General features: G+C 35.2%; 2 protein-coding genes and 1 pseudogene across 3 annotated transcripts; 1 reads left to right on the plus strand and 2 right to left on the minus strand.

Annotated features, from left to right (window-relative positions):
• Positions 1 to 249: 249 nt before the first annotated feature.
• On the plus strand, positions 250 to 3531 carry LOC139869052 (receptor kinase-like protein Xa21; annotated as a pseudogene).
• Positions 3532 to 4111: 580 nt separating this feature from the next.
• LOC139869054 (cell number regulator 6-like) lies at positions 4112 to 6366 on the minus strand. Its single transcript, XM_071857383.1, has 5 exons — positions 6262 to 6366; positions 5592 to 5706; positions 4602 to 4858; positions 4278 to 4508; positions 4112 to 4177 (listed from the first exon to the last, which is right to left on the minus strand). Exons 1-5 carry the CDS (start codon positions 6364 to 6366, stop codon positions 4112 to 4114), a joined length of 774 nt encoding a protein of 257 aa, XP_071713484.1.
• A 2675-nt stretch (positions 6367 to 9041) lies between these two features.
• Positions 9042 to 13426, minus strand: LOC139866211 (uncharacterized). 2 transcript variants are annotated; one of them, XM_071854363.1, is made up of 8 exons: positions 13252 to 13426; positions 12777 to 12905; positions 12644 to 12683; positions 12051 to 12126; positions 11326 to 11526; positions 11011 to 11223; positions 10049 to 10424; positions 9042 to 9938 (listed from the first exon to the last, which is right to left on the minus strand). In XM_071854363.1, the coding sequence occupies exons 1-7, from the start codon at positions 13292 to 13294 to the stop codon at positions 10083 to 10085; spliced, it is 1044 nt and encodes a 347-aa protein (XP_071710464.1). In that variant the 5' UTR covers positions 13295 to 13426; the 3' UTR covers positions 9042 to 9938; positions 10049 to 10082. The 2 variants fall into 2 exon arrangements, with proteins under 2 accessions (XP_071710464.1, XP_071710463.1); XM_071854362.1 differs by lacking the exon at positions 9042 to 9938 and having other exon boundaries at positions 9942 to 10424; positions 13252 to 13425.
• Between the last annotated feature and the right edge of the window lie 8846 nt (positions 13427 to 22272).

The raw sequence follows: 22272 nt of genomic DNA on the forward strand, positions 1-22272 counted from the left end.
TATTACATTTATTTATAGTTATAGTTATTATTATTATTATTATTATTATTATTATTATTATATTACTATTATATCATTGTCATTACTTTGCATATAAAAAGAGCCAACAACGTGTAATCTTAAGCTTATTTAGTTCCAAAAATGAATTCAAGGCAACTAATTTTCTCACCAATTTCCTTACAAACTACTTTCCTATTATCTTGTCTTCTTATATTTCTAATTGCTAATTCCACCATCTCATCTTGATATCATCATGGAAATGAAACAGATCACATGGCGTTGTTGTCGTTCAAGTCACTCATCACCCACGATTCTTACAAAGCTCTAACCTCATGGAACACCTCCTTGCATTTCTGTGAATGGAGTGGTGTTACATGTGAGAAGCGCCACAAAAGAGTAACTGTTTTACAACTCCGTTCACAAGGCCTAGAAGGATCATTGTCTCCTCACGTAGGAAACCTCAGCTTCCTTCGTGTGCTCAAGCTCTCGAACAACAGCTTTCAAAATACAATACCCCAAGAACTCGGTCGTCTGTTCAGACTACGTGTTTTGAGACTTGATATAAACAAGTTTAACGGAGTCATTCCAACAAACTTGTCAAGTTGTTCGAACCTTGATATGCTTTGGCTTGGTAATAATGAGCTAGTAGGAAGCATACCAAAAGAGATCAGTCTCTTGCCGATAGTAACTATTTTAGTAATGGAAGAAAATCGCCTAACAGGTGGAGTCCCATCGTTCTTGGGGAATATTACATCATTGGGAGTACTCTCCCTTGCAGGTAATCCGTTTGGTGGAAACATTCCGGACACTTTTGGTCAATTGAAAAGCTTAAATGTACTTTACTTAGGTCCGTGTAACTTAACTGGTAACATCCCTCTTTCCATTTATAACATCTCAAATCTATTTGAATTATCTTTCGCTGAAAATCAGCTCACCGGTAGTCTTTCTCTGGCCATAGGAGCAATGTTACCATATCTGACCTTGCTTCAATTAATGATTAACCAGCTGACCGGGCTTCTTCCTCCCTCCATATCTAACTGTTCTCAATTACAAAGACTTGAAATAAGTGACAATAGTTTTAGCGGGAAGTTGACGATCGACTTTTCAACACTAACAGATATTATTAGTATACAATTAGGTAATAATCTATTTGGAAGTGCGGATGCGGATGAAATGAAGTTTATTGACACTTTGAACAACTGCAGCAAATTAGAGGAGTTGTTTGTAGGTTATTGCGATTTGGAAGGAACACTCCCAAGCTCCATTGGTAACCTTTCAGATCAATTACCTTTTCTAAATTTAGAAGGAAATAATATATATGGAAACATTCCGTTAAGCATAGGTAATCTAGTTGGCTTGACTTAGTTAACTTTAGCCTCTAATAGATTGACTGGAGAAATCCCCTCTACCATTGGAATGCTTCAAAAGTTACAAGGTGCATATTTTTATGAAAACCAATTTTCAGGGTTAATTCCCGATGCCATTGGGAACTTGTCAGGGATCAATATACTTGCTTTACATTCCAATAAACTTGAAGGGGTTATTCCATCAAGTCTCGGAAATTTTCATCATATTGAAGCCTTAGACCTTCATAACAATAGACTAAGTGGCAACATACCGAAACAACTTCTTCAACTTCCATATTTATCCATAATATTAGATCTTTCACAAAACAATCTATCTGGCTCACTTCCGTCAGAGGTCGGAGACCTCAAGATGACTACTTATCTGATTTTATCTCGTAATTATCTATCAGGTAACATTCCTAGTAGTCTTAGTGGTTGCACTAGCCTTTCATACTTATACTTGAACGACAACTTATTTCAAGGTGTGTTACCACCATCATTAAGTTCCATGAGGGGATTGTTAGAACTCGATCTTTCTCATAATAATTTATCAGGACAAATTCCTCGATTCTTGGAAGAATTTTCATTACATGCATTAAATCTGTCATTTAATTATTTTGAGGGTGAAGTACCGGTGAAAGGAGTATTGGCCAATGTAAGTGAATTCTCAATCACGGGGAATAGGAAGCTTTGTGGTGGATTGGAAGAACTTGGGCTACCGAAATGCAAGGAGGAGAAACATAAAAGAAGGTTTCCGGTGTTTGTAGTAGTCTTATTGATTGCTTTCACGCTTTTGGTTGTATCATGTGTTTTATACGTTTTGTATAGAAAGAAAAGAAAGGGTCGATCGTCTCAATCATCTAAAAATGAACGATTTTTGAAACTTTCCTATGACCAACTTCTAAAGGCAACCGATGGCTTCTCTATAGCCAATTTGATTGGAAATGGTGGGTCTAGCTCTGTATATAAAGGAGTTCTTGAACATGATGACTACTTTGTTGCAGTGAAAGTCTTGCATCTTCAAATTCGAGGAGCTCACAAAAACTTCATAAGAGAATGTGAAGCCTGGCGAAGTATTCGACATAGAAATCTACTAAAGATAATAACTTCGTGTTCAAGTGTTGACTTTCAAGGCAATGATTTCAAAGCTTTGGTTTGTGAGTTCATGCCAAATGGAAATTTACATGATTGGTTGCATTCAAGTGTACATGCATCTAGACTAAACCTTCTTCAAAGAATAAATATTCTCATCGACGTTGCATCTGCACTTGATTATCTTCACAATTTTTGTGTGCCAACCATTATTCACTGTGACTTGAAGCCTATCAACATTTTACTAGATGATGATATGGTGGCTCACGTTGGAGACTTTGGTTTAGCTCGATTTCTTGGAACAAATCTAGACCAAAACAGTTCATCTGTGGTGAAAGGAACAATTGGTTATGCACCTCCAGGTAAAGTTCTTGAATTCCCTTATCCTCATCAATGGCGACTTTACATTGTAACTAATGGGGTCCCGTGACCCCACTAGTCTGGAATTTTTTTTAACGAAATATTCTTCAAATTTTACATGACACCACTAAATTATACCACGTGACCCCATATAAATTTAGAATTTATAGTTTTTTGAAGGTAAACAACCAGTAAAGTACCCTTAAATCATAATTAGTTGCGGAAATTTTTTATAGGACTCCATTAAGTTTTGATCCTGGAGTCGCTACTGATCCTCATATTTAATATGCAATATGTTTTAAAGTAGTGCTTATAAGTTGTAGAGTATGGTCTTGGGAGTGAAGTAACGAGTAGTGGAGATGACTACAGTTTTGGAATACTGTTATTGGAGGTGATGACCGGGAAAAATCCGACACATGATATCTTTAATGAAGGCCTTAACCTTCATAAATTTGTTTCCATGGCCTTGGTGGACCATGCATTAACAGATGTGATAGATAGTGACGCAATTACTTCACAGAGTACAGAAGCAAATGCAAAGAAGGTGGAGGAATGTTTGGCTTCAATTCTCAACATTGGACTTTCTTGCTCTGCGGATTCTCCAACACAACGGATGAAGATTGAAACTGTTGTCCGTGAATTGCACCATGTAAAAGACGCCCTTCAAAATATTCAAGGTACCTTGCCATCTCTTTTTAATCATGTTTTTTATTTTATAGCATCAGTTGTTTGATCATCTAGCATTGGTTTCTTATCAGGTTATCATTAAGATGGTTCGGTTGAGTTTGCTCCCTTGATTCACTTACTATTTAAACTCTTAAGAAGCTTGTATGGTGGAATTGAGGATACTGAATCAAGGAGTGGTGTGCTATATGTCAAGTAATAAAATAACGAGTTTTTTGTGAAACATTTGTATAAATGTTGTTTAGTTCATAGCTAGTGACATAAGTATATGAGTTTGATGGTGTAATATATGGTGTAAAACCTACTAGATACACAGATATGCCCAAGAAATAGATACAAGAATTTGCATATATTGTTAATATTCCAGTGCAGATTCATAATCATTCATATAGTCACTGGGTTCATTATAGAAGCTGTGTTGTACTTCACTGAATGTCTAGTAGAAATTGAATAGTAAATTATTATTTTACCAACCGATATGGTAATTATGGTTTAAAGCCCAGGTTAGCCTACGCCGTAAGTAGCTAAGACTGCTACAAGGTTCTAGGTACATGTTTAGTAGACGCGGGCTCATGTGACAATTTCAACTCATTTATTAGTAAACCGATCAAAATGGATGTCAAGTAACTTTAACATTTTTTGTTCCCCATAATTCGGTAATTTGCAGGCAACAATTCATTCTTCTTCTTCGGTCTCTGCAGGTTGAAAAATTAAATCTTAAAAACAGTTTGCTATTAACTGTAAATAAATAATATTAATATGATAAGTTAAAGAACATGAACTAATACTTTGAACATGAGATGATGATGATGATGATGATGATGATGATGATGATGATGATGATGATGATGATGATGATGATGATGATGATGACGTGTTCATTTGTTGAACGGGAGGTGCATTGACAAGAGTGGTCATCGGAATCACAGAGTTATACGAAATCCGTGCCTTCAGTTCCCTATGTTCTTGACACAAAGCGCACGGATGCAAGCAACAGTGCACAGCACACGCGTCACAAGGTGCATTCTGCACATTCAAAAACGCAATTAACATATATTATCATTATCATTCACTTAATAATTGTACAATAATATCAATTAATATGGAAGATTTGAATACGTTTAGACGGTATTTCATCTGTAAATTGAGTCGAACAATGCTGTTGCATATGCCACACATCGACCAACCGCACAATAATCCCATACACAACAAAGGATCAATCCCATAAAACGCAGCATATGTTCCGGCAACTGCCAGACCACCCTCAACCAAAACAGCATGAACAACACATGCAGCGGTAGCAGAAGTATATTCGTCTCGCACAGACTCACAATTGCGCCCAGATAGAACGCATGGACAAAAAAGTCCTGTCCTGCCTAAACGTATAATTTAATACTCAGGTACGAGACAAGCACATAAATTATTCTAATTTTTTATGTAGAGATTAGATTGATACTATAGAATTGGGTTCCATAAATTAATGGTGTCGAATATGATGAGGCTACTGTAGTTGGTGTGCTAATTTAGGGACATACAAATAGGGGAAATGGATACATTCTTATATAGACAAAAATGGTATAAAAGTGGACGAATTTGTAGGGAATGCGCTTTTAAATATGTACATGAAGTGTAGACATGTTGAAAACGCCATTTGTGTGTTTAACCGTATGAAGCATGGAGATGTGGTTACATACACGATAACACGAGCATGATTGTTGGACTTGCGATAAATGAAAACGGGCAAAAAGCCGTTGAAATTTTCTCGAAAATGTCAAAAATCGGAATTGTACCATTGATGTAACATATGTAGGGATACTGATTGGTATTCAGATTGGTATTCGGGTCCCCATTAATTAGAGGGTAAACGGGTATTGTTATGACGATTCGGGTCCCCATTTACTTACTAATATATGTATATTATAATTTTACATACCTTATTATTAATAAATATACATATACTATATAAATTATTATTGAAAATTAAACGAATCGGGTATATGGATTCGGTCTTTTCGTGTAAACAGGTCGGGTAATTGTATCTAAAACTATCCCCATACCCGAACCCGCATAAAAATCTAGAACCATCCGCATAAAAAATGCAATACTTACAGCTTTCTAGATCGTCAGCACAGCCAAATATACCAGTTGTCCAAGGCTCAATACTAGGAGGCGCATAGCCCTCAGGTAAAGGCTGTCCACATTTATCGCACTTACCAACATGCAACTGTAAATTAAGTCCAAACAATATAAATAAATCTAACCAAAAAGACAACTAAACAACGAAACCGTTACGTTGCTCTATGGAAATTGCATTAACAAGAGATCGTCAATGTAACTCATACATATAAAGCGTTAGTTCATATAATATTTCATAATATACCCTAAATAATCAAATCAACCAGTAAAGTTTTTGATTCGGTTTCGTTGATAACCATTCCAGCAAAAAAAGTTACTGGAAGGGGAGAAACTGTAAGATTACAAAATGCCCAAAGATTTAAAAACTCTCGTGTCATCCAAATTTGTAAAATGATCAAAATATATTTTTTAAGTTAAGACGCATTTTCATCATTTTACGAGATTTTCACAAGTTTTTAGTCAGTCAAATTGTCATAAACGAAGACCGTACTATTACTTGGATGGCTTCTTTAGGGTGGCCTCATATAATCTTAATACATCAATGTGCATATTAATATTAATTACTGTATTAAACATACAGCAACTACATTAAAATTAAGAATATACTAATTTTTTTTTATTATAAATTTTACTATTATTAAACCTGAGGAACATCAATGGGCAGATTGAGCTCTCCAGAATTGACATCAACGAGAGCTTGATCTTCGTTCAACTTCATATACTGCAATGATGTGTTACTGTCTGCCATCTAATTTAGATCCACCACTAAATCAGTTACATAAACAATACTGAACACACAAACACAAATTGTAAGTACCGTTAGAATTAAGTACTAGGTGGTTAGGTCTCATGTGAAATTTAACGAGGAGCAGATTTCTAAAGTTTCGTCCTCGAGACCTTTGACTATATTCTAATGGGCATATTTAGTCCATTATTTTTATGTTGTGCTTTTTTTTTAATCTATGATACCTTTTTTTTTTTTTTTTTTTTTTTTTTTTGAAAATCAGTTTGGGATCACGCAGGGTGAATAAACCACCCACGCGTTCATCTCCTATAATTACATAACTCGCCCCTAACTATTACCCTGAGAAAACCCGGATCAATCTGAGGGCATGATCGGTAAAACCTCCCTAGCTCTCCCAGCTGCCCCCGCACTAAGCGAAAAGCGATCTGGGTGGATACTTTAGGTCAGGGATAACATTGATTGCAATGCTGTAGCCCAACCCGAGTCGAACTCCTGACATCTGGCTAGGAGAGGCAAGCAAGTACCAGTTGAGCTACAACTCAATGTTTGATACATTTATTTTATCAACAAATTTTGTTTTACTTATAAATTAATAACATAATATGCTTGTAAAATACTCAGTATTATTAATTATGTGTATATATAATTATATATTATGTGTATATATTCGAGGTAAATTGAGTGAATTTATTTATAACTAAGACGTAAGAATTATAATTATAAATAAAAGTGAAATTGAGACTTTAAGAAGATTAAGTAGTTATAGTTATTTATTAAGAATGAACAATTAATTTGAGATATTTATGTAGTTTCCCAACCTTTGATGATAATGTCACATCAATGCGATTTTGGAAGGTCTCTGATAGGTTTTCTCAACCTTCGATGGTGCTGACAACATCGCTAATTGAGTTTTCTCTTAACGTGTGTAAGTGACAAATGAGAACATTTTATGTCGATATCGTCGTTCATGAAAAAAAAAAAACAATTAAATTAAGATATATGAATAAAAAAAAAAGTTATTCTAATTTAAGCATTCGGGCAAATTATCAATCAAACAAACTCATTAAATATTAGAATTAGAATATGCATTATTATATATCTATACTAATTGTGGATAGAAAGGACGTGTATTGTTTACCCACTTAAAACCCTAAATAGAAAAAAATTCATTTCATCAATTTTCCAATACTTCAAATTTGATGATAAAACTAGCATAACCTTATTTACAAGTGACAAGAATCATTTACTCAATTAAGACCCTATAGAGAAAAATGTTCACTTTACCTTATCTGCAAATGACGTGTATTTTGTTTACACAATTAATTAAGACCGTAAATAGAAAAAAGTTTCAATATAGCAATTTACCAATACTGAAAATTTTTCGTTTTACCTCAACTATAAGTGACGTGTATTTTATACACAATTAAGACCCTAAATATAAAAATTTCATTTTACAATTTACCTTTACCAATACTAGAAAAGTAGCACAAACAAAGAATCATTCCAAAATAGTCTTATGTTCTATCTTCCAAAACATGTGTATCGGCAGGGACATGTTAGCCATGTGTTGACTAAGTCAACCCATCCAACCGCACCCCGTATGCCGCATGGAGCCTGGCGAAACACCTTCACCCATAAATCACCACAATATGCCAGCACCCAGATTCGAGCCTGCGTGTGTCATCTTCCAACACTTATATATGCTGGACCATTGGGATCACAAGGCCCGGGTACCGTTGAAGCACTGCTTCGTTGGTAGTCTTATGTTCTATGAATGTGGCCGGTTTGTATCCATTATTGAAAGGTAATAAAAGGTACAATGATACCATTTATTTTAGAACTAATTTTAATTAAACTTGTAATATGCAACAATTCATCAAGCTTAACTAGCTATGATTTGGTTCTTCATTAACATCATATATATTTTATTTTCACCATGTTATTAGCATAATATTAAGGTTATATCATATAGACAGAGACAACATTTGCGTGACATCTTTCTGCTTCCACTGATCTTGTCGAAAAAACAACATAGACGATTTACATACACCTATTCAACAAAAAGATGTAAGAAGCCAATTTTTTAAAACCAACATTGAACTAGTCAATTCCATGGTTTTATGTCATAGAAGCTACCTACTCAATGATACATGCCTACACCAGTGACTTGAAAAATGTCTTTAACATCAACCATGGCTTAACGAAATAGGGGTGCCGCTTCATATTTCCTCATTCTGCTTGCAACCCACTTTAGTTCGATATAGTGGGCACCCGGTCAATCTGGAAAGAAACTATATCCCCAAAACTACATGAATGCGGTAAAAGTAGGGGGGAAACCCATTAGCATCACTGCTTTTAGGATGAGATAAGTTGTCCAAAAACCCACAGATGCAATGGCGCAAGAAACACCCAAAAAAGATTGATTTTCAGACCAATCAATTTATGAGATATTTGTCCCAACATTGATTTCTAAGAACATTGATTCGGAGAATATTTTATCCGGACACAACTAAGAATTCCAAGGATTACCCTAATCCTAAAGACGGACTACGATTTTGTTCGAATATGTATATGATCGGTCAAATTTTAAACATCACAAGAAATTTTTACTAGCCAAACAGTTGACAAACAATGTAAGATTCGAAGAAGTTAATGATGTAATTTTCATTGGACCCAAGTAATACAACGTAAAAGGAAAATGATTTTTCATTTAAAATATTAGAGCATACATGAATGAGAAATCTAGAAACAAAATGATATATTGTACCTCTCCAATAATAATCAGGTTGATCATCAATCACATCACTAAGTGCATCAAATAATAATGCACTAGAGATCCAAATTTCCTGCAAATTTCGGTTACACCTAAAAATAATAATACCAGGATGTTACACCTAAAAATTTTGGTTACCTCTTGTGTTCTTGGGCAATTGTGAAAAAGAAATGACTCTATTTGGCATAATGGTCAACACAAAAAATCAACTTCAGAGGCCGCAGATTGGCGTAGCACAAAAAATACCTGCAACTTATCTAGAATATACTTGGTCCCCTTCGAGTATGCATATCAATACCTAATAGACACTATTATGTATCATATAAATTGTTCCATTGACAACTCAACAATGCTTTCGTGAATTAGGTACTCTAACCAAATTATTATCTTAACATCATTTCTAACCCTAACGCTAATGCCTAAAATGATATATAATGGTAGCAAAAAGTTAAAAGGGAAATTATTAAAAATAAAGCTTAAATGAAGTATGCGATATGGTTACCTCATAAGATTTCGACCAATAAGGTTTCAAGATTTATGTGTTACCTCATACCGTGGAAAACCAAGATTTCTTTGAGCAGCAGGAATAATAATTTGTATTAACCAACTCTGTGTTCTATAATAAACTCAAGGATTACCCCAAAAGCAAAAGTGAGTCTGGGGCCAATTAAGAACCTTATAGAACAATTAGTTTCACCGAATTTCGAACAAGATTTTTTTAAAGATATGCAACAATAAAGTAACGATAATACCTACCTCAAACTCTTTTCTCCTTTAGTTATATCGATTTGATAGAAGATAACTGTGAGAACAAAAAAGAGGTTCACCCATAAAGACTTAATAACTTTTGAACTCCAAACTTGTACACGCACATACATAGCACGTTATATAAGTTAATCAAAAAACATCTACCTTCAAATCCAAAGATAACTATCAACAAAACCCACTAATGTGGGCTTCTTGATGACCTTTTCCTTCCATGCCTAGCAGGCGAACGGGATCTGCTACGGTCACGCTCATGGTATCTTTCCCTGTTCCTGTCACCACCTCCATTTCTATAATTATTATTATTATTGTACCTACTACTACGATCTGACGACCTTCCCGTATCACGAGACCCTCTATTGTTGCGATCTCGGTCTCGGCGATCGTGACGGTTCTTATCCCGGTCAGCTGACGCGCTCCTATGTCTACCACCTTCAATGTCCTTTTCTCTCAGTTTTCTTCTTTCTTCTGCTTCTTTCTCCCTTGCCAACCTTTCTTCTTCCCTTGCCTTCTCTTTCGCCTCCTAATTATTACAAATCGTGTTTTCCATTACAAACCATAACAAGAATCATATCTAACCTAGTGAATATAAGATGTTGAAAGGAATAAGTGATTGATAAATAGTTTATTGTTTGTTTTATGTTCTAAATAACCGTCTGTATAATTAAAATTACCAAATTTGCCCTCTAAGTGGGGTAATTATAACAGCAGTTACTAATAAATATTAAAAAATAATGACCTAAATTGTAATTTCACATTTATTTTATTTGAATTTTATTCATTAATACAAGTCTTATTTAAAAAGTCAAAAACAAACCCCTTAATGACTCTCTATATTCAGTTCTATTCAATTAAGCCCATTAAGTCAAAATCAAACATTGCCTAAGTTTACTTGATGATGATGAGTCGAATTTGCCAGAAGTGTATTATTGATAGATTAAACCCCGTATACAATTAGAATTAATTAAAAAAGACTACCGATATAATATTTGTAAGCATATAATGTATATATAACTTTGACTTTTTGAAATATCAAGTGCTTTTAGTCTTGGCCCATTACCTAAACTTACCATTTTGCCAAGTACAACATATTTAAAAAACAGTACTACCTTGTATTCAGAAAGGAAATCTCTGACCAATCCATAGCCAATATGCTGTTTTCCAGTAACATGAGACTGAGTTCTTTCAAGAGCATCGTTTGCTATTAGAAACGAACCACATGTTTCGCATAAAGCCATTTTCTTTTCTTGGGCAAGCATCAAGACTTTGTCATTATGTGGTTGCAGGGTCAAGGCCGTTTTCTCAATGTTAAGCAGATCCACCTGTGTATACACACAACAATAAAAAGAATTAATAAATAATAAGTCTCAGAAAAACAAAAACAAAAAAAAAAAACAATATATGTTAGATTTCACTGTTAGTACCTTCCTCATTAGTGCCTCGGCTTCATCTACCTTGCCAGCTTCCCCAAGAGCCTCGACAGATTCTAGAAGATTCTTAATTTTCTCTTCAAGAATGGATAATTGTTCGGTTTTTTCAACAGGTACAGGTGGCGGTGGAGGAACTTCAACACTTTGGGCAACACGCTCCCGCCCACGTCTCACTTTCCTATCCAAATCCATGACCTACACGAGGTAATCGTGACATAAAATGCAAGTAAAGAGCAAATATCATGACACTAGAGGTGGAGTTTTCAACCCATATACTAGTCAATGAGTTGATTTGGGTAGTGTTAAATTTCCGATGAGACAATAAAAATTACAGCTAAAATTGGAATATGTCAGCTGGGTTGAGAGAGTTGAAAGTGACCCAAAGCCCACTTTCAATGCATACAATTACCTAAATCTGTTAAACACAGAGTTCTATTTTATTTCGTGTATGCATTGGATAAACTTAATAATATCATATTTGATAATACTTATGTTTAATGCATTACATATATTAAAATGTTAAGAGGGGCATATATGATTCTATCAAGATAAGCTGGAAAAATATGATATTGTCAAGTTAAAGAATGGCATATATAAAATTTTCAGAATAAACATAAGTAATACATTAAATATTAACAAACAGAAGGGAAGAAAAATAAAAAGTGTTTTCCTGCCAACCAAACCTGTTTTAATGCATCCAATACGAATGAGACACTTACCAACTTTTCACAAAAATGAGCCAACTCTGCTTCAAATCTTGGCACATATGAATCATGCCTTGGAGAGCTCTCAAAACTAAGCAGCAAAAAGAAAAAAAGAAAAAAAAAAAAAATGTTAAATCGTGTATCAGTAAATATTTAAAAAAATATATAGTAATTATCAACGATATTTAACCAAAATGCCGCCATTAACATTAACACTCAAGAATAAACTAATGAAGTAAAAAGTACAAAAATTTAGAATCAATAAAACTTTTAAATATTGTATCATATATATTGCCATACCATACACATCACACCAGAAAACCAAACTAATGATAAAAATAAAAAAAAAAAAAAAAAAAAAAAAAAAAAAAAAAAAAAAAAGTAAACAAAATATGGATTTACAAGCAGTTATGAGCACACAGCACAGTTAATTTCAAAGGTACAAAATAAGGCAACGTCATTGTAAGCTAGCCATCAATGATAACCAGCCCTTACTAAAAAACGTCATAATGTATTACTCGAGCATACTAATGTACGGAGTAACATTTGGTTTATCAATCTATCTCTATTTACAAATTATAAGACAAGTTCCTGAGTTCCTTTGTTACCTTTCTTTCAACTTCGTGTCGTGAATTTTAGGACATGGACCTGATATTAAAAACAATGAACACAATTAATCATCATACTAGACTTCATAATGTATATATATACAATTCATCCACAAATCAATACAAGACCTACCGAGATCACTCTTAGTGTTAACAAACAAATCATGAGGACAAAATTTGACCATGAAAAATCCACAAACTTCCCTATCATCCCATGTGATCTCTTTATGTCCCCTTCTTTCCTCTTCTGTCAAATTACGGGCTAAAACAAACAAACACCAATAAATTCATTCACATAATTAGCGATTCCTAATTTTAAGTCTTTAATAGTTATAGTTATCAATTGCAGTTCGATTAAGCTTAATTGCTAGATAAAAGCCATAAACAACAATCAACTATTAGGATTTGAAAGGTTAAGTTCTATATTTTTTCGATTTTGATTCAAATTAGCTTAACTGCGAGCTAAAAGCATATAACTAGTATAGATAATATAATATAAAGCATCAAGTCACGTGATTAGGGTTTCAAGATTTAAGTGAAATTCAATTGAGCTTAAATTGATTCCAAAATGTAAACCTTAATGGAGAAAAAACAATTGAATGACGAACCTGAACCCATGAGTTCATCGAGCAAGGCTCTTTGGGCGTCCATTGATGAAACTGTAGGCAAGTGGAGAACGTATGAAACCCTAATTTATGTTTTTGTATTTTGTTTATTGTGTTCACGGAGGAGGCCTAAACTAGTATCGGCGTCCACCAACGACTGACTACCCAAATTTTAACCTATTTTAATTTATTTTATTTTATTTTTTAATTAATAGAGTGTCGAACTCGGGATATGTACGTGAGTTTTTATGCGTTATTTTGTACTCACATTTCAATTAGAGTGCTCTCAGGTAACAGGATATCTTCCAGTACTAATCAATCATTCAGCGCCACATCAGCACCTCCATCCCGCTTCCTTTCCAGGACTAAACTTAGGACTAAACACTCTCAACAAAGACACTCCTCCTTCCATTTTTTTATTTTCTTTTTGAATTATTTTATATTATCAAATAATTATTAATATTTATATGATAAATTTAAAATAAAAAACATAAAACTACCATTTCATTAAAATTAAAAAAATACAATAATTAAAATTTAAAACATTACGACAATTTAAAATTAAAATATTACAACAATTAAAAAAAAAATACTAGAAAGCTAAATAATCAAACTACTCCTCGTCGTCGTCGTCCAAGTTTTGCAATTTCTTCGCATATTTTTTCTTAATTTTGTCTCGAGCAAGCATTAGCATATCGTATTCATCGGGAGGCAAATCTCGTGACACCGGTTTGGAAAGAAGCTTCAACCCTTTAAACATAGTCCGCATGCTGCTATCATTTTATAGCTTTTTCATGGTTTGATTCGCCACATCTTGTGAAGCTTGGACCGATTGAGCAATTTTAAAGCGAACTTCATTGGAAGACATACGGCTCGCGGCATCGGATGAGTAAGAGTCCCTTTGACTTTTAGCTCGACTTGGAGGGCGTCGGATTGTGTCGGTATCCTTTAACAAATTTTCCATTTGGGTTGGGTCGGGGTGCATGCTTGTGTTTGGGTTGGAACTTCCCTCGGTTTGATCATTAATTGGTATATGATCGGGTTCTTTTCGTTTGTTGCTACTCAAAATACTTTCGCCTTCTAAAAACTTCGGGCAATTCCTTAACACTCGCCACGCATCCTCAAACGCAAAGTGTCGTCCCTTTGTTTGCGCTTTGAAAGGCATTCGTGCCGCGGACATAATTTCGTCATTATTACAACCACTTTCCCACATTCTCTCGTATTTGTTGTAAATACCGATCCATATCTTGACATCCCTTTGCATTTTTGACCATTTTCCACTTATTTGATCCGGACGTCTTTTCACCGGGACAATCGAATTATATTGTCTTCGGACTTCTCCCCAAAATGAAGTATGACTTTGGTCGTTTCCGACACTCGGATGTTCGGAAACGTATACAAAACGCTCGGCTAAAATTTTTGTCTCCAAGTCGGTCCACGCGGTCTTCGGACACCTCACTTTCTTTTCTACCACTTTTCCTTTTCCTTTTCCTTTCGGATCACGTTCGGGTTCGGCTTCGGGTTCGAGCTCGGGTTCGGATTCGGGTTCATTTTGGAGTGGTGTTTCGGGAACTTCTTCGTCGGACGATTCGTCACGGAGACTTGGATAATAAGGTGTTTGTTTCGTTTGTTGTTGGTTCGGGTAGATTTGAACATTTTGAGATAGTTGGTTCGGGTAGATTGGAACATTTTGAGATAGTTGGTTCGGGAAGAGTGGAACATTTTGAGATTGTTGGTTATTGTAGATCGGAACATTTTGAGATTGTTGTTGATGGACATTTCCGAACATACTCGCAAATGCATTAGTATTTGCAAAACGAGAAAACCCGGTAGTTTATTGCGAGTTATCGAGTAGCATTTGCATCATATCTCGACTAACCGAATTTGGATCTTGAACTACCGGACGTTGTTTCGTTTTTCCTTTGTCTGGTGTTTTTTTGGAACTCATTTTTTTTATGAAAGATGTGAGAAAAATGAATAAAAATGGATAAGTAATATGAAAGTTGTGTGTAAAATGGGGTTGAGATATGGAGTTTAAATAGAGTTAAAAAAGGAAAAAAAAAAAAAAAAAAAAGGGAAAGTAGCCGTTTGAGATCCGTTGGAGGCAAAAGAGCCGTTGGAGGCAAATAACGGGTAAAAACACCCATTTTTTTCGCCCACAAATATGCTCAGAATAGTAATGGAGCTGGACGATCGAGCCTGCGCGAGTGCTGGGCGAACCCTGGGCGGGTTTGGTGCCATCGGCGCCCAGCCTGGGCGAGTTTGGGCGGGTCTCCAGGACTAACCGTTGGGAGTGCTCTTAGTAGTCACATATAACTCGTACATAGGTAATTGCGATTGGTTTGCGGAATATGTGATATTATTATTAAGGCCCCGTTTGGCTCGTAGAATTTCAAAGGAATTTGATGGAATTGGAATTGAATTTCTTAGACCGTCTCGTTTGACTCACATATTTTGGAAGGAATTAAATTCCTTGGAATCTTTTGATTCCTCCATCTATGGAATGTTCATTCATTCGAGATGTTGATAGAATTGAATTCCTTCCAACATTTAATCTATGAAAAAATCAAAATCCTCGAATGTTTACGTTTAAATTTTAAGTACATTTCAACTCGTGTTTCGACGAGCGTTTTCGCAACGCGTTTTTGTAAGGGTGCGGAAGAAGGCTTTTTTCGCAAGGGTCCGGATACGCGCGTTTTCGCAGGGCGTCCGTAAACGTGCGTTATTCCAGGGAGACCGAAAACGCGCGTTTTCGCAGGGCGCCCGAAAACGCGCGTTTTCGCAGGGCGCCCGGATACGCGCGTTTCGCAGGGCGTCAGGATACGCGCGTTTCGCAGGGGGTCCGGAAACGCGTGTTATCGAAGGGCGTCCGGAAACACGCGTTTTAGCAGGGCGTCCGGAAACGCGCATTTTCAATGGGCGTCCGAAAACGCGCGTTTTCGCAGGGCGTCCGGAAACGCGGGTTTTCGCAGGGAGTCCGGAAACGCGGGTTTTCGCAGGGCGCCCGGATACGCGCGTTATCGCAGGGCGCCCTGCGAAAACGCGCGTTATCGCAGGGCGCCCGGAAACGCGCGTTTTCGCAGGGCGACCGGAAACGCGCGTTTTTCGCAGGGCGCCGGAAACGCGGATTTCCGGATCCCCTGCAAAAACGCGCGTTTTCGCAGCGCGTCCAATAAAACGCATTTTCGCATCGCATACGGAACAAACGATCTCGCAGCGCGTCCGAAAACGCGCGATCTTGCAACGCGCCCGAAAACGCTCTTTTTCAAAGCGCGTCGGAAAACACGCTTTTTCGGATCGCGTTTTTGCAGCCTATAAGAAAACGCGTGTTTTCGACACGCCTTTTCAAATCGCGAATCTAATTTTTTTTTTTTTTTTGGAAAAAAGTGAGTCTGAAAATGAACACAAAAATTAGAAACGTAATTCTTTTTATAACCTTTTAATTATTTTATAAAATGAAATTCAATTCCATTCCATGTCAAATAGAACACATTTTTTCACATTCCATGGAATTTATCAATTTCAATTCCTTCGGATTCCAATTCCTTTGACACATTCCATTCCATCCAAAAAAATTCTACGAGCCAAATGGGGCCTAAGGAATCCTTATCCTTTTTTCACTTATATTCTCTCCTCTACGAAACCGTCACATTAGCACTACTTTTTACCACATTTTATTACTAGCTTTAAACGCCAAGTATCTTTCATCGAACAATATCTACGTGTTAATATCATAAAACCCGGTTCTCTGTTATAAAACGAGTATGAATACAGATAATCTGATTAGTTCATGAATCGTAAAACACTTTCCTAATTAAGTATTTTGCCCCTCACAAGCCTCGAGTTTACACGAAATCCTAATTGGGATAAGAAACGATTTTGTTTCCAGACAAGAAGAAATTAAAATCACAAATTAGAGAATATGTGTGTGTTTCTGTGTGTATTTCTGAATGCAAAAATTGTTGAAAAAAAATCGAAATAAAGTTTGTTTTCAACAGTTAACATGAAGAGTTATAACACTTCATTTTTGGCGGAAAAATCGGTTGGAAGACACCTTTTCATCCATATTCATAACGAAGCGGGTGGATCAGATGGATATATGTTGGATCGGGTACCATTGGCATCCATACCGCTTGCATAGTCTACGCAAAGCAAGCGTGTACAAGACCGAAAAGAATGTGTTTAATGAAAAAGTGAACAGGTGGGAAAGGCATGATTCGAACTTACGCAAAAAAACATCTTCAGCGGGATAAACGAGAACGCGTGAAAAGAAGTTACAAATATATGACAAAAGAAGCCAAACACACATATTGTAATCAATTTGATTTTATTCTCTTTAGTATAGTCAAATATTCAAACGAAAATTAAATCGTGATAATTGCCGGTATTAATATATATAGAACTTTTAATATACAAGTAGATTCAATCCTACATGAATGATAATAACAAGAATTGTGGGGATCCCGCTTCGCTGGAAATTATTTTAATTTAAAAAAATGTGAGTAATAGTTGTTGTATGTGTTTATATATATTACCTCGTATGTTATGGCACTCACTTGCCTACAATGATAAAGGCATAGTAACGAAACAAATGTGCTAATAAAAGAAAAAAATGAAAAGTAAAGTGAGAAAGGGAGAAAAAAGGAAAAAATAAAAGAAATAATGAAAAGTAAAGTGAGAAAAACAAAATGATGAATAGTGGCCGACCACTGTTGATGAATAGTGGCCGACCAATAGGAAGGCATCATTCAACTATGATGCTTAGTATATATTTTAATTTAAAAAAATATGAGTAATAGTTGTTGTATGTGTTCATATATGTTAACTCGTATATTATGGCACTCGCTTGCCTACAATTATAAAGGCATGGTAACGAAATAAATGTGCTAATAAAAGAAATAATGAACAGTAAAGTGAGAAATGGAGAGAGAGAAAAAAGGAAAAGCTAAAAGAAATAATGAAAAGTAAAGTGAGAAAAGAAACAAAAAAATAATATGATGAATAGTGGCCGATCACTGTTGATGAATTGTGGCCGACCAATATGAATGCACCATTCAACTATGGTGCTTAGTATGTATAGTAATAATGTGGATTAAGATAAAACTTAATATATTGCATAAAAATTTCATACTTAACATTAAAATCATATTTCTATTTTTTATTCATACTAGCACACGTATTTGTTAATATGTTTTTAGAACAACGGAAGAGTTTATTTATAAAAAAACTAACAAGACATTAGAGTTTCAAAGAGTACAAAGAGTTTTGCAACCACAAATTTCACTTTATTATTGATTTTAGATGTCGACTAAAAGGCAACCAAATGAAGAAACAACTATACTATCCGTTAGATAACATTTTTGGACTTTGTTGTCCGGAAACACATTGTTGTTGTGAATCTCTAAAAAGTATGTAGCGCGAATGAAGTGATAACTTCAATATATGTATGTTGAGATACTTGGAATGTGTTCATCCATGTTCGAATGTCCAAGATAGAAGACCAAAATGGAATGAAAGTATCGATCATTAAAGCAAATTGATGCAAAACTTGTACACCTATGTTACAATGAACCAAGGTACGTAAGATATCCTTTTGCACAAAGAGACAAAAATTGCATAACAGAGTTGGTACATCGATATCTCTTTTGAGAAGATTATCCTTAGAAGGAAGCCGAATAAGAAAAAATTTCGAAACAAAATAATAAAGTTCAGGAGAAATAAACTTACACCGGTATGTAGGTTGGTTGACCGAGGTTGATGTAACAACCCCAAAACGTAACACGAAAAAACACACGTTTTTTTTATTTAAAAACCCGTTTGGGACCAGACACATATGCGCGGCGAGCATATGACCGCGCGGCGCACCTTATAACACAAAACAGGGTCAGTCAAATTTTAACACAAGGCAACCCAATTTTAATCCAAACCAACATTCGCCCAAACTAAGTTTAACTATTTCAAACAGTATGCAAACGGGTTTTATACGATAATAAGTATTCGACCCTCGGGTCTCCAACGACCCATGAATACAAGACGTGACTAATTCGACCCATTTATACATTTAGACGAGTTGGGACTCTATAACCCAACCCGATACCAAAAGCATAATCCCGAGGACCACCAAATCCCCAATCCGCGTCCAAATATGTAAAAGCTACCCCATCAAGCCCAAACGCTCCTACACATCTACTCTAACAACTAGCTAGCTTCACAATCACAATACCTGTAAAAAGGTAAACAACGAGAGAGGTAAGCATAAAGCTTAGTGAATGCAATAATTATACATATACATATATAATCTACTTACTTGCAAACACTTACACAAATACCGCATACGAGATAGCAGTCCAATTAGCACACAATCACAATGTATAATGCTAAATACTCACAATTCACAACAAACTAGCATCACAAATAGCATATATTCATCTCAATAAATGCTAAATAAATGACAGACACACAGTATGGTTAACCATACCCACGCTATGGTGATACCGGCTCTTTGGTTCACACCATACATCACATGCTATGGCGCTGACGGCTCTGTGGTTCACACCACTACGTATTTGTCATGATGCTACCAGCTCTTTGGTTCACATCATAACACTAAGTCATACTCACGCTAAGGTGCTACCGACTCTTTGGTTCATACCCTAACAACTCATGCTATAGTGCTACCGGCTCTTTGGTTCCCACTACAACACACATGCCATGATGCTACCAGCTCTTTGGTTCACATCATAGCACCCCTTCGCCCATACTATGGTACTACCGGCTCTTTGGTTCATTTCATAGCACACAAATAAATACACTATATACATACACGTATAATTATTACACTCACCTTGGAATGCCCATACAAGTCATGTATAACAAGATCTCCATCCTCAAATTCGAGCAAGCAACCACCTATATTACACATAGGCACAATATACACATAAATAACAATTATCTAATAGATAATCTGACACCTACATCCCTTAGCCGAGGGATCTCACCTTGTCAAACCCACCCATTTATCTCTTAATGAGCTCAACCCAATTACCACTTCGGGTGGTAATTCAAAACTACAAAAATAAGTACAAGTTAACCTAAATTGTACTCGATCTCAAATTTACCAACCTAGATCCCAACACTAGGTCACTAACTACTTGGTGATCATTGCAAACCGTTATTTACACCAAAATCACAACACATGCAATATTGACCCATATTGCGTTTGACCACGTTTGACTTGTTAAAACATCTCTTTGACTCAAAATCACTGATAATGCTAAAAATGAACATATATTTCATAGCATTATTCCTCAAGAAAGACAAGCTTTTAGTTGCAATTGTTCTATTTACAAGTGATATTCGTTTAAATAATAAAAGGTGAAGACAAAAGACAGATTCGATGAATTGAAGACGCAAAGGTCCAAAAAGCTCAAAAGTACAAAGTACAATCAAAGAGGTTCCAAATATTGATGAGAAACGTCTCGAAATTACAAGAGTACAAGATTCAAAAACGCAAAGTACAAAATATAAAATTGTACGCAAGGACGTTCGAAAATCCGGAACCGGGACATGAGTCAACTCTCAACGCTCGACGCAATGGACTAAAAATTACGAGTCAACTATGCACATAAATATAATATAATATATAATTAATTCTTAAAATTAATATATATATTATAATATATTTATAAATCATCGGCAAGAAAGAAGCCAAAGGAGGGTGAGCTGTATTTTCAAACTCCGCGACTCGCGGAGTTTGAAGGCAAAAATTGCCGCGAGTCGCGGAGTACCCCTGAACTCAATTCCCTATAAAGCCAAACGAATTCTGATCATTTTTATCATCAAAATTCAATCTCTCTCTCTATATATGTATACGTAAATATATTTATATTTATATTTTAATTTTAATTTTAATTATAATTCTAATAATAAGGGTATGTTAGCGAATGTTGTAAGGGTGTAAGTCGAAATTTTGACCGTGTAACGCTACGCTATTTTTAATCATTGTAAGTTATGTTCAACCTTTTTACATTAATGTCTCTTAGCTAAGTTATTATTATGCTTATTTAATCCGAAGTAATCATGATGTTAGGCTAATTACTAAAATTGGGTAATTGGGCTTTGTACCATAATTGGAGTTTGGACAAAAGAACGACACTTGTGGAAATTAGACTATGGGCTATTAATGGGCTTTATATTTGTTTAACTAAATGATAGTTTGTTAATGTTAATATAAAGATTTACAATTGGGCATCCCTATAAATTACCATATACACTCGATCGGACACGATGAGCGGGATATTTATATGTACGAATAATCGTTCATTTAACCGGACACGGGAATGGATTAATAGCCACTAGAATAATTAAAATAGGGGTGAAATTATGTACAAGGACACTTGGTATAATTGATAACAAAATATTAAAACCTTGGGTTACACTCAGTCGACATCCTGGTGTAATTATTAAACAAAGTATTAAAATCTTGTTACAGTTTAAGTCCCCAATTAGTTGGAATATTTAACTTCGGGTATAAGAATAATTTGACGAGGACACTCGCACTTTATATTTATGACTGATGGACTGTTATGGACAAAAACCAGACGGACATATTAAATAATCCAGGACAAAGGACAATTAACCCATGGGCATAAAACTAAAATCAACACGTCAAACATCATGATTATGGAAGTTTAAATAAGCATAATTCTTTTATTTCATATTTAATTTCCTTTATTTTATATTTAATTGCACTTCTAATTATAGCACTTTTATTTATTGTTATTGTATTTAATTGCACTTTTAATTATCATACTTTTTAATTATCGCAAGTTTATTTTATCACACTTTTATTATTCGTAATTTCATTATCGTTATTTACTTTAAGCTTTAAATTAAGTCTTTTATTTAATATTTTACATTTGGTTTTAACTGTGACTAAAGTTTTAAAATCGACAAACCGGTCATTAAACGGTAAAAACCCCCCTTTATAATAATAATATTACTTATATATATATTTGTATTTTT

Source organism: Rutidosis leptorrhynchoides, chromosome 9 (assembly GCF_046630445.1).
Source record: "Rutidosis leptorrhynchoides isolate AG116_Rl617_1_P2 chromosome 9, CSIRO_AGI_Rlap_v1, whole genome shotgun sequence".
Lineage (NCBI taxonomy): Eukaryota > Viridiplantae > Streptophyta > Magnoliopsida > Asterales > Asteraceae > Rutidosis > Rutidosis leptorrhynchoides.

Excerpts from the sequence above, each read along its gene's own strand:
- LOC139869054 (XM_071857383.1), bottom strand. The coding sequence starts at position 6,366 with ATGGCAGACAGTAACACATCATTGCAGTATATGAAGTTGAACGAAGAT. Across the intron at positions 4,509-4,601 it reads AGATGAAATACCGTCTAAAC|AATGCACCTTGTGACGCGTG; the intron begins GTATTCAAATCT and ends TTGAATGTGCAG. Across the intron at positions 4,178-4,277 it reads CATCATCATCATCATCTCAT|AGACCGAAGAAGAAGAATGA; the intron begins GTTCAAAGTATT and ends TTCAACCTGCAG.
- LOC139866211 (XM_071854363.1), bottom strand. The coding sequence starts at position 13,294 with ATGGACGCCCAAAGAGCCTTGCTCGATGAACTCATGGGTTCAG. Across the intron at positions 11,527-12,050 it reads CTCATTTTTGTGAAAAGTTG|GTCATGGATTTGGATAGGAA; the intron begins GTAAGTGTCTCA and ends TACCTCGTGTAG. Across the intron at positions 10,425-11,010 it reads ATTTCCTTTCTGAATACAAG|GAGGCGAAAGAGAAGGCAAG; the intron begins GTAGTACTGTTT and ends TGTAATAATTAG.